Source organism: Poecilia formosa, unplaced genomic scaffold (assembly GCF_000485575.1).
Source record: "Poecilia formosa unplaced genomic scaffold, Poecilia_formosa-5.1.2 Scaffold21, whole genome shotgun sequence".
In the NCBI taxonomy this organism is placed as follows: domain Eukaryota; kingdom Metazoa; phylum Chordata; class Actinopteri; order Cyprinodontiformes; family Poeciliidae; genus Poecilia; species Poecilia formosa.
The window spans coordinates 3,146,299-3,162,246 of record NW_006799960.1 but is presented as its reverse complement, the minus strand read 5'-3'; the positions used below and the strand labels follow the sequence as shown (position 1 = coordinate 3,162,246).

The 15,948-nt window shown below is 41.2% G+C and overlaps 1 protein-coding gene across 1 annotated transcript; it reads left to right on the top strand.

Moving 5' to 3' along the window:
• Positions 1-10,909: 10,909 nt before the first annotated feature.
• Positions 10,910-15,180, top strand: hey1 (hes-related family bHLH transcription factor with YRPW motif 1). The gene is made up of 5 exons (XM_007547751.2): positions 10,910-11,127; positions 11,218-11,293; positions 11,399-11,482; positions 11,592-11,673; positions 13,430-15,180. The coding sequence occupies exons 1-5, from the start codon at positions 10,925-10,927 to the stop codon at positions 14,098-14,100; spliced, it is 1,116 nt and encodes a 371-aa protein (XP_007547813.2). The 5' UTR covers positions 10,910-10,924; the 3' UTR covers positions 14,101-15,180.
• Positions 15,181-15,948: the final 768 nt, after the last annotated feature.

Below are 15,948 nucleotides of genomic sequence, written 5' to 3'. Positions count from 1 at the left end.
CCACCTGCTGTTAGATAACATTTATTTGAGTCACACTACCACATTTCCTATGAATCAGTAGGCACACACTGACACACATTTGGAGCAAACAGCTAACTTCTTCCAAAACATTACTTCCTTGGAAAAATTTCCATGGAGATATGTTTTGAACAGATAAATGTGGAGGACCAGGCGTTTGGAAGTGTGTTTCAAAATACATTTAGGGTTTTTAAAAAGTATTTTTCTAAATCTGGATTTTTGCTAAATTAAATTAGCTCTCAAAAAAGATCAAGTCACGTTTAACTTTTTGGAATTTGGTTGTTTAGATGTAAAAATAATTCAAAGCCTGATATTCTTTCTTAGAAGACACACAAACTTAATTTAGCAACGTCTCTTCCAACTTGCTTCTACCATTTTAGCTGAATCTTCTTACAAAACAAGCCCACATACACAACCGCCACCACCTAAACATAAATACACACCACGGGTCCCTTCTGGAAAGATCAATTTCACAGGATCACACAGCAAGATCTGGTTCCCAGGCGTTCCTCACGCGCTCTGCAGACGCAGACGATTCCCTCACACAGCCTGACTCTTGACCCTCCGTCATTACGAGGGTCAGAGGATCGCGAACCCCCTCTGCTGCAGCTGGAGAGGAGGGGGGCTTCTCCGTCTCCCAAGGTTTTCGGAGATGCTTGAAGGAAGGGGTTTTTCTACTGGAGGCCAAATGTCAAACGTTAAAACATGTTTCAAGGGTTTCGAGCTTGTTATCGAGTTAGCGAGGGAAGACTGGTGGTTAGCAGTTTTCATGCTTGTTGAAGGTGTGTGTCTACATACACTGTTTGACAAATGCGAGAAATCGCTGCTGATTTTCATCTCACACGTCAGCATGAATTCACGTCAGGCTCACAGATCACGTTGCGTTCATATCATAGCATCAGACGTGAAGCATTTAGAGCCAGTCATGGCAAAGACCAGGATCTCCTGCTGCAGTCTCACTTCAGCGTCTTCTGCTTTTTCAAATTTCAGCTGCAGCTTCCGTCTCATTGACTCTTATTATGTAGAAAAGATCAAAACATTACAGATTTATGATTTTCCAACAGCACAAGGCAGGTGTAGAAGTGTGATTAGGTCAAGCTTAACGCAAATAATAGCCTCAAGCTGAGATGAAAGTTAAGTAACTTGCTTTGTTCTCTGGACTTTCACCCTCCTCTCACAGTGACCACCCACCAGGAGTTTCTCTCACTCAGACATGAGTCCCACCCAAACACCCCCAGCTCACCCTTACGCAAAAAGAAACGGAGAAATTACCATCACTCTACATCCCATTCTTATCTCCACATTAAATTCAGTGATTGTTGCCGGCAGGTACTTGACCAAACCCAACACATGGGAGTCGAGTACCTTCTTTTTACCTCCCATCCACCTGTTGAATTAGGTATCAGATGTACCAGACGGAGGATTAGACGACCTTTTCAGAAGATCTGAGAAATGCAGACAAAAGGGTGTGTTGGAGTCGTCTTGGTTTCCTGTGGGGAAGGAAAATAAATCACTAACATTATCTCTGTAACATATGTTGATCCACTCTGCTTTCGGACAAACTCTACAGGTGCCTCAGAGCGTTCACATGCAGCATAAAGAGTTTCTAACTCATTTTCAAATTATCCCCAACCTTGTGTCCAGTGAAGTAGAGTCCACTGGGTTGTACAACCATTTTAATATGAATGTACATCTCAGTAAGGAGGGATATTTCATGTGTTCCAATGAAAATCTCCAAAACGTTTTTTTTTCCCCCCACATTGTCATAATGGGGTATTTGTGTGTAGAAATTTGAGGAAAGAGATTAATTTAAAACAGTTTCGAATGAGGCTGTAACATAAGAAAAAGTGGAAAAAGCAAAGCACAGTGAATACTTTCCAGATGCACTGTATTGGAATTAATTTAAGGTTTTTGCAAAGCTCTTAAACTGCAACTCCCAATTTTAAATTATTGTTATTTTTCCATGGATCAGGTTGGACCAGGAGTCTATAAACTCCAGCCCTCAAGGGCTAACATCCTGCAACTATTAGATGTGACTCTTCTTCAACACACCTGAATCAAATAATAAGGTAATTACCAGAATGCTGGAGAACTTGACTGCAAGCTGAGGAGGTCATTCAGCCATTTGATTCAGTCTGTTGGACCAGAGAAAAATCTAGAAGTTGCAGGATGGATCTTCAAGGCTTGGATTTGAAGAAACCTGGGTTTGCATTAGGTTCCAAACCAATATATTAAAGAATATTTCAATATTAAATACTGAATAGATTAGATTTTCATTGGCATGCTGTAAAGACTCATTCAATGGTACTTATATGGTCTCGGGGCACTTTAGAAAAACAAAACAAAACGATTTTCCCGCAGAATCAACAGCACATTGCAAGCGACTGATCACTGTTGCTACACGCAGATCCGTGTACGTATACAACTCTGGGGAAAAAAATTAAGAGACCACTTAATATTATCATTTTCTCTGATTTTACTTTTTATGGATATCTGTTTGAGTAAATTGAACATTGTCCTTTTTAGGGCTGAAACGATTCCTCGAATGATTCGAGTACCTCGATTACTAAAATATTCGTTTACAACAGCCCTAGTCCTTTTATTCTACGAACTATTGACAACATGTCTCTGAAATTCCAAGCAAAAATGTTGTATTTATTTGCAGAAAATGAGAAATGGTCAAAATAATGAAAGAGATGCAGTGCTTTAAGACCTCAAACAATGCAAAGAAAACAAGTTCATATTCGTTTAGAAACAACAATACTAATGTTTTAACTCAGGAAGAGTTCAGAGATCAATATTTGGTGGAATAACCGTGAGGTTTTCAATGGAGTTAAGTGCAGTGGGCTCTTAATTCTTTCCAGAGCTGTATATAATTGATTTTAAATTTGGCTACATTATTGGATTGAATTGACTGAGTATTTCTGAATTTAAGGGGTTTTTTTGTGCCTTGAGACAACATTTGTTGTGAGTTTGTGCTACATAAAACAGCTTAATCGAATTGATCCTGGTGAACCAGAACCAAATAAGTAAATTTTTGTACTGGATGTGTTAAACCACTGCTCCAAAATGTTTAGGCTCTAACTACTAATCAGCGCTTTAAACCTCAACATTTAAAAGAAAGTCTAAACTCTTTAAGAGTTGGATCAAAATCAGATTTTCATTAAGTTTATAGGTCAGTGAGACTAAACGTCAATATCAGACAACTGGTCAAACAGAGGGGGAAAAAAAAATCACAAAAATTGTTTAATCTTTAAACAAGTATTTTGGGTAAATATGTTGGTGTTTGGGTTGATGTGACAGAGACTGATGGGGAGGCCCTCATCACTTCCCACGGAGGGGACAAGACAGAGCTGAGTGTCACTGGGTCAACTTTGACACATCCCTCACTTCCTCAACACACAAACACACCGACTGATGTGCTCTGTTTGTAGCTGAAGTGGAAGCAGGGAGAAGAATACGAGTGAAGTGGGGTAGAAAGAGAGGACCCCTTTCAAAAAACAACTCACACGAGAAATAACAATGATTGACAAGGGCAAACAATGAAACCACGTTCAAATCCCCGCCCGGCTTAAGGACAATACCAGGCTGTCTCACACACACATACGGACCTCAGCCCTGCATCATAAACAGCCCACCCTGCTAAAGACACTCACATTCATGTCTCATTTGGCTCCCGCCCCCCAACCCCGTCTCGCGAGGGGACAATGGTCGGGTGTCATACACGTCTGGAGGAGAATTAGCCGTCGCTTCCGCTCTCTGTCAGGGGAAACAAAGTTAGTCTTCCTCCGCGCTCCATACAGCTCTATTTATAAACAATAACAAGGCTCACCATCCGCAGGGTCTCACCAGAGAACGGCTCGACGTATTGTTTGGAGCGGATGAACATCTGTCTGTGGCTAACCTGCAGACGCCGCAACACTCAGCATCTAGGTGGTCCCATTCCCAAAAGTTTTATGTATTTTTTTTTTTTTTTTTTTTGTTCAAGTTAGAGACAGAGACACAGGCACGCAGCCAGCCAAGAGACATCTGCACTCCTGGTCCACCATGCGGTTAGTTTAATTTATTTATTTTTGCAATAACTTCCAATGAAACTTATCATAGGGCACTGTACAAAATAAGTCAGTATGATCAATGAGTGTCAAAATGGGTGGTTTCTAAGCAGTTTGAAAACAGCATGAAGTTTAATCTGCATAAACATGGAACTAGGAGAAAGTGAGAAAGTTCACAGAAAAATATCATCCATCCATCCGTTTGTCCATCATTTGTCTGTCCCATCTCCTAGACCTGTCTTCAGCATACCCAAGAAAGAGAGAAGAGGTTAGCTCTTGTCTTCATTTTGAAGGAGTCCCAGGCAAAAGGATTTGGTTTTCCCTTCTGTGGTCATCAATCAACGTCAGCATCTCCGGATGTTCCTCGTGGTCCTTTCTTGGATGCAGGTGCAGCTCCAGAAAGATGGACTCGGAGGAACGAATTTCAAGGCCCACAATCTCCTGAACTACAATCAGGGGAAGAACTAGGAGTCATCTTTCTGGATCTCAACGGTCGCCAGTAACCATCACTCGTATTGTTGGAAGAGCAAAACAGTCTTCATCCTCCAGAGGATGAAGACTGTTGTAGACTGACCTACATAACTTGTTAGTAATGTAGGTCAGCTATGTGGTGATAGTCTGAAAAGTGTGACAGATCTCAATTTTAGCCTCTCAGTGGCTGAGATCTATGATTGTTGTGGTCAGGCCAGGGTTTCTTGGCCCCCATACTCTAACACTAGTTCCACAATCCTTTTGTCTCCACATCTTTGGAAGCCTTACAAATGTTCACCTTCACCCTTGAACTTTATATCCGTCATCAGCTGAGTCAGCCAGGAACTGATTCATTCAACCGTGTATGGTTCGGTTTCAAACGGGATCAAAGAAAATCTTTAAGTGGTGGGTTCTCCTAATATTACTATTTAGGGAATACAGTTGTTTCGAATATTTATTTTTTTAAAAGCAAACAAGAGATGTTTGGACTTCAAATGACTGAGCAAACACTGCTGACATGAAAGTAATTAAAGATTAAATGCAAGCTGACACATCTGTTGACGTATCCAACTGAGAACCCCCGAGCTCCACGAGAGAAAAAAAAACACAAAGAACACTTTAGCTTTTCAGCTCTTGACAGATTTGCACGACTTAGCGGACCGAGAGTTCCTGAATGTGGCATCAACATCGTTCATCAAAATCACTCTGTCGACGCTGCAGCCCGACTCCATTTACTCTCCCCGAAGTCATGCAGAGCTGCCCCGGCTCCGGGCAGGAAATCACATCCAAACAAACCGATGCAGCCAAACACCTTGTGGCATGTGGGTCACTGTGCGAACGCGTTCCGCGTGAGATGCAACAGATTGCGGAATTTGTTGGTGGAATCCACCTATGAGAGAGTGTCAAAGCCTTAATATCCACAAGCATTTCCTCTGGTGAGAGTCTAGATTTAAAATGTCTGAAGTAAGGACATGAATTCACTGTAGATAAAATGTTATTTTTAACAATAAATATAAGTTAAAGGCAATTTATTGTACAAAGAGGGCATGGAAACATGTGACTCACTCAGGAAGGAATTAGAATGTTTCTAAATTATTGTCTTAGTGTCTTCTGTTTAAGCTGGCTCCTGATCAACAGTCTGTCTGAGAGGATTTAGCTTCAATTTGAGGGTTTTAGGCATATAAATTATCTTTGAGTTTAAAGCCACAATAAAATGACTTATTAAGGAAGGAGAAGGGCAGGGAGAGGGGAAGATTCAATAGGCAGGACTGAGGGAAACTATGTGCAAAAAAAAAAAAATACATAGATTTACAAAACAAAATACTAAAGAAGTGGGTCATGCATTTGTATTTGGTCCCCTTAATCTGATAACTTGATGGAAAATTTTATGCAACCATCTGTCTTCAAAACTCTGCTCTGTAAGAAAAAGGAAGGGGGTAAATTAACACATCCCCTTGTACACAAAATCCCCATGGCTAAAAAAAAAATGGTGGCAGCATCATATTGTTGAGAGCTAATGAGAAGAGGAAAAGAGTTAATTACAGGGCAATCATGGAAGAAAAGCTGTTAGAGGCTCCAAAACACCTTCATGCAGGATAACAACCTATATAGTAAAATAATTTGTGGCTGTAATACAAACAAACTGGAGAAACACAGCGGCGTACAAACTCAGCGCTGGGAAAAAATAAATAAATAAATAAATACATGATCAAATGAGAGCAAAACAGTGGAAACATCACTTAATTTGATGAGATTTGGTGGCCTGATCTGCAGAAACTTAAAAAAGATGGGCGGGGAGACAGGAGGTTGGGGGCGTGGGGGGAGTTATGATGATGTGGCGGAGCTGGCCCTCACCTTCAAAGGGCGGCCCCTGAAAGGCCCTACTAATCACAACATGTGATGAGACCCACAGAACAAAGACAGCCGGGCAGAAAATAACAGCGTGGGAACTCTGGTTGAACTTGAAATACAACAAGAGAGCTCACACACCCCTTCTTCTCCTCCCCTCTACTCCCACTAACACACACATACACACACACACACGCACAGATACACATATTGTCAGACGGTAATGTGGAAGCACACCTGTTTTACTGAGACGGAAGCTTTCAGGTGGCTAGACTCGAGCTCCAACACCTCAGAATGACACACATAGATAAATCCACGATTAATCAATTTGGTAAATGTTACTCTGCATCTGTGTGTCTGTGTTGCTGCAGGCATAGCCTCACACAACAACAACAAGATGAAAACAGCCCTAAGTGCTTCCTCTCATTCATATGAACCAAACAAGGGCTACTGCGACTTGGGCGCTAGCTGAAAAACAATCACAATAAAAGCCGTGTGTGTGTGTGCAAGAGTGTGCATATGAAAGGGAGCAGAAGAAGGGGGGGGGCGGGCGTAATTTTGGTTTGACTTTTATTAGGCTGAGATTAAAATCACAAGCAGGTCAGAACAAATAGTACTCTCCTGTTGATTGAAATAATTCCACAAGTTCAGATTTTGTGCTTCCTCCTTGCACGCGAATGCTTCCTCAGCTTTTTCACTTTTTTTTTTCTTTCCATTTTGGTTTTGGTTCTCAAAAATGAGAAAAGTCCTTAGTAAAAATGTTCGACTGACTTGGTCGTCTGCTTTTCTTCAGCACAGAATCCCGGTGTCAACCAGTTCAACAACAACAATGATTATCTGAACGTTACATTAACTTTTTAAAAACGATTTGAAAAGAAAGCTATATCTTTTCAGCACTTTGCCTTACACAAATAAATTCTAATAAAATCTATTAATAAACTGACGCATCAGTCACATTAAAATAACCTTTTGTAGCTTGCTACCTCTAAGCAGATATTGAACATAATATTACAGAGCTGACATTTCTCAATTTGGAATGTTCTCTTTTTGGTCTGATGTTATACTAAATCTGTTACATGCAAATGGAAAACCTTCACAATTAGAAATAAAGCCTTAAAAACAACAATTTGTTCTTAATGAGTTGAATAACTAAAATAAATTAACATGAATATAACCTTACCCCTCCCGGCCCCACTGAGGGACAAGGGTGTTCAGAAAATGGATGGATGGATGGATGAATATAACCTTATATTATCTGAACTAAATTTTAGTCAATTCCCCCCTTTTTTATTATCAGGCTGTAAGCAGCTTTCCCTAACCGGTTTATTGTTTGCTTAATACCGATTTCAGAGGTCAGAACTCTGATTGACGTTTAAGTCAGACAAGAAGGCCCTGCAGAAGATAGTGAGGGGAGCTGAGGTCATTGGAGTGTCCAGGACCTGCACCAGAGCCGATGCAGAAAAATAAATTTGGAGCATCTCCTCATTATGTTGTGCAAGGTAAAATGAAGAACCATTGGCTTCCTGGCTCAAGTTAAGAAACAGAACTCTTTAGATTTTGCACAAACGGTTATTGAATAATTTATATGTTCTGTCTATATATTTTTTTTGTCTAATTATGTTGCAAACTTTTAGCATTAAAATAAAGAGACAAAATATCAACTTTCAGATTCTGTTTCCCTGACTAAGTTAATGTAGCCCACATTAAATACAATATATGCTGTCCTTAAATTCTAAAACAATAAGAGCAGTTAACATCTCATCAAATAAGACACGATGCAAAGCTCATGAAGCAATGCATAGCTTGGAATTGCGCAGACTTTCTGCTTGTTCATAAAGGATTTAGACTATAGCACATCTACTTGAGGTCCCCCGCAGGAGCCCCTGCTTGGACTGAAGAGCCCTGCAGCCAGCTCCGCATGCAGAAACATGACTCCTCTGTGTATACAAACACACAGCAGCGAATCTGTCAAATTATTTGGGGGAGTGTGACCAGCATAGGAGCCAGCAGTCGCGCTGCGGTGATGATGTGGAAACTCCGGGGAGGAGATGGGGGGTACTGGACTGACTGCTCTCACAGAGACCTTGAAGTGGCCACGGAGTCTCCACCGTACATGAGGTCTCTCTGTGGGGTAAGATTAGACGTGGTGGCTTCCTCTGGTTGCGGCAGCGCTGCCTCTGTCTGTCCTCCCGGGCTGAGTTAGTATTGGATTACAGGTTCACACGCTCGCTCGCAGACCGCCCGTCGCCCCGACCAATTGCTCCATTCATTCCTGCGCCGGAGACGGCCGTCGGCCTCTGATTGGTTATCAGCGCCGGTTAGGGAACTTTCCCACGGCCAGCGCGTGCTGACAGCCGGCCAGCCACTCCTCGTCACCACCGGGACACACACACACACACGCGCGCGCGCACACACACAGACAGAGAGAGAGAGGAGGGGTGGAGGGAGGTGAGGGGCACCGAAAGTCCACTGGACCGCTGTCAAAGTTTCTTCAAAGATCCTCTATGTCTGGAAAGATCAGTCACTCCCCAAAACCGCAAATAATTTCAAACATGGTCTCCAAATAACTTGGAAAAATAATCTAAATTTGAAAAAAAGATTGCTTTGCTTTCCAAGATCAAACTTGAAAATGTATGCTATGACATATCAACGTAACTTGGCTTGATTTGTAGTTTTTATCTGTAATTTTGTCAACTAAGAAGATTTTGGAAATTTGCAACATGGCTTACCAACAAGACTGTCACTCTGTTGAGAGGTAATGTAGGCACTCAGAAAAAAGTATTAAATTATTTGAATTTATTTTAAAAAGAGAGAGAGAAAAAAAAAGCATGTATTGGTTAGGCTTCACGATGTATTTTAATGTTTGTCAAAGACTGATTTGTAGTTTTTGTCTGTAATTTTTTTCTAAGCAGCAGTTCTTGACATTGATGATGTGGATCACTGTCCAGGAACTTTCAAGGACATATATATATATATATATAGTCACCAACTAAATCAAAAGAGCTCATTATTTTGAAGCTGCATCCTGAGAACACAGGTCAGCTAATGAACAAGCTAATTTATCAACTCTTAGGTAATTTGGAATCGCATGTCCAACCCATGTCTTCTGTCAAACAAATTGCAATGAAATGAACAACTGCACACATGACTGTTATGGAATTGTATTTTGAAATTTGTTATTTTTGTAGCAGACTTAGAGAAATAATTTCCTTAGAAAAAACTAAGAGAAATTAGATTGTAGACTCAGCTTTTCTAAGCTGCTGTTCTAAATCCAGAGTTGGGTAGTAACTAGTTACATTTACTTGTGTAACTTTTTGGAAAGAATGTACTTTTAGGATTATTTTCATTATGCTGTACTTTGAGTAATTGTATTATGAAGTATTGCTACTCTTACATGAGTATCATACCTGGATTCTCTTCCCAGTGAATGAAAAACAAACATGTTTTAGCCAAACATTCACCAGACACAGATGCACACCTGCAGTTTTTGTTAAAGTTTCATAAAATTTTTATTGAAAGAACTGATTTGGAAAAGTGTTCTTTTGCCTGATTTTGTTAGTTTTTGTTACGTACATGAATTATTGTGTGAAAATTTCCACTTAACTTTATATTTTTGTCTGTCAGACTATGTAATTTTTAAATTTTAAATGATTGATAATTTGATCAGTTACTCAGTACTTGAGTAGACTTTTTTTTTTTTTTTACCAAATACTTTTTTTACTCTTACTTGAGAAATTTCTTGTACGGCAACTTTTTACTCTTACTTGAGTAAAAATGGGTTGAGGTAGTGCTACTCTTACTTGAGTAAAATTTTTGGGCACTCTCCCCACCTCTGTCTAAATACATGGCTACATTTGCTTATCCTCAACTATGATATATCATAGCAGCTAAATGCTTTGGACACAGATAACACACGTGCAGAGAAGAGCATAGCTGAAGATTTAAAATGTCTGAACAGAAATAGATCTAAATGGCAGGAATAGCAGTGCTCGTCTTTTTTTAGAAGTTAAAAATACCAGTGGTCCCATCATGGTCTGATTGTGAAACAAAGAGCCCTCAAACTCCTCAGAAACTCTCGACTTGAAGAAACTCAAAACGACCACAGACCACACTGCTGTGTCATTTGTACTTGTACTGCGTCTCCAAAGTGGTTATTTTGCAGATGTGCATTCTTTTAAGTTCTTTGTTGTTGTTTTTCAGAGTATCTTTACATTTGCTTGCTTACATTGTCCAAATTAACTTTTTTTTTGTTTGTTTGTTTGTTTGTTTGTTGTCAAATCTTTTGGGGTATTCCATGCTGAGATTTCTTGCAAGTCAAAATATGTGGCCATAATCTTATTTCGCTCATGACCATCAAAATAGTTCCCCGAGTGAGACGTCTGAACTTTTATTCCCCTCTCAGGTCTCTTCGAGAGGCACTGGTGTACTGGTGTGTGCTTGGCCCCAACTGCCCTGCCAATCAAAGTCCAGGCGGCTTTGTGATTGGTTCCTTCGAGCGCTAAGCCCCGCCCCCGCTGGCGGGCAGCACAGTTGAAATGACACCGTGGGAACGCCGAGCGCTTCAAACAGAGGCGCTCAGGACGAACCTGTGTATACGCACGTCTGGCAGACCCGAACGACACACCGAGGGGAACTACTCTGAAGCCGTAAAAATGAAACGGAATCACGATTTTAGCTCGTCGGACAGCGAACTGGATGAAACTATTGAAGTGGAGAAGGAGAGTGCAGATGAGAACGGGTAAGACTTTCATCCCTGAATTACAGTCAGACAGCTTTTTAGGTAATAAAGTTTTGTTTTGCTGAAATTCCATTTGCTTTACTACTATAGGAACATAAGCTCTCCTCTCGGGTCCATGTCTCCGACAACATCAACTCAGGTGCAGGCGCGGAAAAGACGCAGAGGAGTGAGTCAATCAGATTCGAGAAATGGATCAAATCTTTATATATATTGATATATTGATGCTTTAGACAGCAGACTGACGCCTAACGGAGTCTTATTAATTTGTCAGATTATAGAAAAGCGGCGCAGGGACAGAATAAACAACAGCTTGAGCGAGCTCCGCAGGTTGGTTCCCAGCGCCTATGAGAAACAGGTGAGCGCACTAGAAATGTTTTACAAGACATTTAACAACAATAAAATGCTTTAAATATATTGTGTGTGGATTGCTTTTAAATTAAAAATTGCCCCCTTCCATACTCTAGGGCTCAGCCAAGCTTGAAAAAGCAGAAATTTTGCAGATGACTGTTGATCACCTCAAGATGCTTCATGCTGCTGGAGGCAAAGGTAAAAGCATAACCGCATTGTACTTATTGGTGTGTTGCAGAGCCAATCCAAGACTGTGTGGGACCCTAATAACTGAATTTTATTTTCAATGCCTTCCATAACCTCATCAACAGGTCCCATCATGTCAACTGTGTCTAAATGTTTGTGCATTATAACATAATCCGTATGTTGTGTCCTGCTCTGGCAGCCGAGGCAGATGGTGTCAGTCAGAAAAATAATCAGGGTGTATTTCCATTTTAGTTATTATGTTGGCTAGGATTTCCCTATCGAGGTTATTTTATTTTTAATTTGTGCAGAGAATTAGCAAATATATAAAACCACAGACATGGAGGTAATGTTTGAAATACCATATCAAAATATACACCAGTGGGTCTGGTTGCCTTGCTGTGTCAGTGTAGTATTTGCTGAAGAAAGGGACGATAAAATGTGATTTTCCCTTTTGCATGGACTGCTTTAAGAAAGAATATGACAGCTCTGGTCTGGTTCAGGCAACAAACTGGTCAGGGTGCAAGAATGATAAAGTAAAGAGGAATGCAAAGACAGTCAGGAGTAAAACAAACCAGATAGAAGCAACCAGGAAAATTATGACACCACTTAACAAACAAAGTGTATTAATGTTGTTGTAAAATCAGTTTACATGTGGCATAAAGATAAAGCCTGGTATACATATTTTAAGAATATATATACACACACACACATATATATATATATATATATATATATATATATTCTTAGAGGTTGCTATTCGCTTAATAGAGAAAAGTGCTTCTTGGACTCTGCGTTGGTTTTTCACAAAATTAAACCTGTATAACAGTTTTAGGGAAAGCCAGTTAATCCCATAGTAAAAACATCTTTAACTTGGTAAGAAAATTGAAGTGTAAAAACAGTTGGAATGGCTTCAAAACACGAACCTCTTAAACAATACTCACAAGAAATATTTTCAGACTATTTACATTGATTCATTATGTTTTAATGCAAGTTTTGTTTACTACAAGAGATGTACTGATCAGAATTTCAGAGCTCCAATTTTGGTAAAGCCAAGTTACACATTTGACTAGAACTAATTTTAGTCAAATGTGTAATCCTACCTTAACTTTGAGACTGGCATGTGATTCTGAGAGTAGCATATAAGAAGACATAAATTATTCACATTAGAAGCACAGACGATAATCTTCTTGTCTTGTAGGTAGTGAATTTATACCTTTGACTTAGTTTTGAGACTTCCAAAAAGTTGCCAACATTTCCAAATCCAGCCTGTTCCCTGACTGACAGAGGTTGAAAGTTCAAAACAATAAAACGGAGCACCTTTGCTGCGATCTGTTCAACCTTCCTGTTACCTGCTCTCTCGTAGCCTGACTGAACCAGAGACATGTATCAATATTTATTGGCATCTTGTAAAAGATTTTGTGTTCTTAGCTCATTAACAACTTCCATGCGATTGCTGTTGTCAACACTTCCTGGTGCATTCAATCCCTGAAAAAAACATTTGACGTTTACATTTTCAGAGCAACTGGTCATCAAGCTTCTCATTCTAGTCACTGGAAAGTTTTTTACGGTGCATATCAAATTACCAATGATGGCTTCCTTCATACAAAAATACATTTGTAGACCTGACGTGTATCGCAATTTTGGATGTTAGTCTTGGTTAGCCTAAAGGCGAAGGAATGATTACACGTTACAGAGCCTCTCTTTAGTGATGTGGAAACTTGTTTTGTGGTGTAAAATTTAAGTGGTTTCCTTTCCTCATCCCCCTCAGGTTACTTTGATGCCCATGCCCTGGCGATGGATTACCGTGGTTTGGGTTTCAGGGAGTGCCTGGCTGAAACCGCCCGCTATCTCAGCATCATTGAGGGCCTGGACAGCACAGACCCTCTGCGAATCCGCCTCGTCTCTCACCTGAACAACTACGCCAGTCAGAGAGAGGCTCACACCGGCCTGAGTCACCTGGCCTGGGGTTCTGCTTTCGGATCCCCTCCTGCCCACATTGCGCATCCCATCCTCCTCCAGCACCAACAGGGGGCTCCTCTGGCACCTCTACCCCGCAGCACCACCAGCAGCCCTCATAATCCTCTGACGTCCGCATCTTCTTCGTCTCCCTCCTCCTCCACCTCGCCCACATCCTCCTCGCTAGTCGCAGAGACTCACGTGTCTGGCAGACGCAGCGACAGCGCCACCCCGCTCTCGGATCAGGGTCCAATCAGGATCCCGTCCACCTCCTCTGCTGCCACCACCGTTCTGCACCCGGCCCTGGTTCCGTCGTCAGCATCCAAGCTCTCTCCTCCGCTTCTCTCCTCACTTTCGGCTTTCCCCTTCGCCTTCGGCGCCTTCCCAATCATCTCCCCTACCACTGCCATCAGCCCCCCGGCTCAGAGCGCCAGTGTGGGCAAACCCTACAGACCCTGGGGCATGGAGATAGGAGCCTTCTGACTCAAATAGCACGACCTGCTTACACAGACTCGTTTCACTTCCCAGCTGAGCCGGACTCAAGGGCAAGACTTTACGTTCCCTGCTAAGGAAGTGTTATGTCTTTTCTATTTTGATGATATCCCACAGAGGATAGTAAAAGGTTTATACATTTTGTTTTTTTTATATATAAATAAATAAATAAATAAAAATACAACTAAGCATCAACAAAAAGGGATTTATGGAGCTGATCCATCCCTCTTCAGTAGCTTCACCCTCTTGTTGTCAGCCAATCAGAAATGACTTCTCCAGATGCTCAATAAGTTCCTTGGTGAAAATAGCCCCATCCTCCCCCTTTGGAGTTGCATGAAGACGACTGGATGCCCTGGCTGCAGCGGGGAGGGACAGGGCTCAGAGTCATGACATAACCCCTTCCCCACCCCTCTTTTTTACGACAATTTATGGGGTGTAATAACTGAAACCAGGTGTCTGTTTGACTAGATACTCCGAACTAAAAGCTTGAATACCAGCTTGGCTCCAACTAATCATACGCTGCATCATTGCCCAAGCCGTCTTCCTAACTTATGTTTCCGTTCTGTAGTGAATTCTCACATTAGTTTTTTTTCTCTGATGTAAGCGAGGCTAGGCTCGTTCACCGTATCTCCGAGTTATTTGCATACTTTGTTTAGTATTACAGCATCGACAATAAATGTATTAGTAAAACTCAACTCAGTATCAATGAAGCATGACCACATGATTGTTCAGAATGGCATTTAGGAATGTTTCTGCATCATCTTGCATTGATATTTTGTAAATTTTTGTTGTTTTTTTCACCTTGTCTCCAGTTATCTGTGTGCATTTATTTGTTGAGTGTTACATTGTTGCCAATGATAATTCTGAAGCCCTTTAAGTCAAATCAGTTTCAAAGAAACAGGATCGCATAATTGTTGAAACGGCTCGTGTTGTAGACATTTTTTTGTGTCCTCACGTTCAGCCTGTATGGTTTATTGGCACAAACAAGCGCCAATAAATTAGCTGTCAGTTTTCCATTTCTGTTACTGCTGTTCATGACATGTTCCCTGCAATAAACCATTCATTCTGGTAGATGTTGTTGATTTATTGTCGTTTGCCCGAGTGTGTGTACATTCTGGAGTGTGTGTTTGCTTGTTGATGCTCTCTGTTTTTCCCAATGACTGTGAATGTGTGTGTGTGTGTGTGTGTGTGTGTGTGTGTTTGTTTTTATGTGTGTGCAGTATCGACGGCTGGTATCAGATGCGGCTGCTTGTTTCTCTCAGTGGCCCTCTGTGTGTGCACAGGAAACCATTAACAAGGCGGGGATATCCTGGACAATAGCAGGCCTGGCCGGACCCGTGCGCTCCGTGGGAACTGGAGGAGGGAGGGAAAGAAAGAAAGAAAGAAAGAAAGAAAGGAAGAAGGAAAGAAAGAAAGAAAGAGAAAGGATTAAAAAATGAAAGAAAGAGAGGAGGATGGCAGGACTAGGTGAGGGAGGGAAGGAAGGGAAGAGGAGAAAGAAAGAAATCAAAGGTGGGAGCAGAAGAGAGGGGTTGTGAGAAAGGAAGTCCAAAAGCGAAGAGTTTTGTCTCTTTGCCATCATTTCAGGCTGGACCAGCTGCTCCTTCTGTTCTCAGCCCGGACACGCCATCCCTTCTTTTTCTGCATTAAGATCTTGCCAATATACAACCAGTTCCTTGGCTTTTCAAATGCAAACGTTTCCCTTTGGTTTTTCATACTTATGCTCATATTTAACAGTCAGATTTTTGTTGTCGAACACTTGTGTTTTGTCTCCATCTACTGGCCATAAAACCTTCTTCCTCGGAGATCAGAATAACTGATTAGTTAATGGAGGCCATA

Excerpts from the sequence above, each read along its gene's own strand:
- hey1 (XM_007547751.2), top strand. The coding sequence starts at position 10,925 with ATGACACCGTGGGAACGCCGAGCGCTTCAAACAGAGGCGCTCAGGACG. Across the intron at positions 11,128-11,217 it reads GAGAGTGCAGATGAGAACGG|GAACATAAGCTCTCCTCTCG; the intron begins GTAAGACTTTCA and ends TTACTACTATAG. Across the intron at positions 11,294-11,398 it reads CGCGGAAAAGACGCAGAGGA|ATTATAGAAAAGCGGCGCAG; the intron begins GTGAGTCAATCA and ends TTAATTTGTCAG.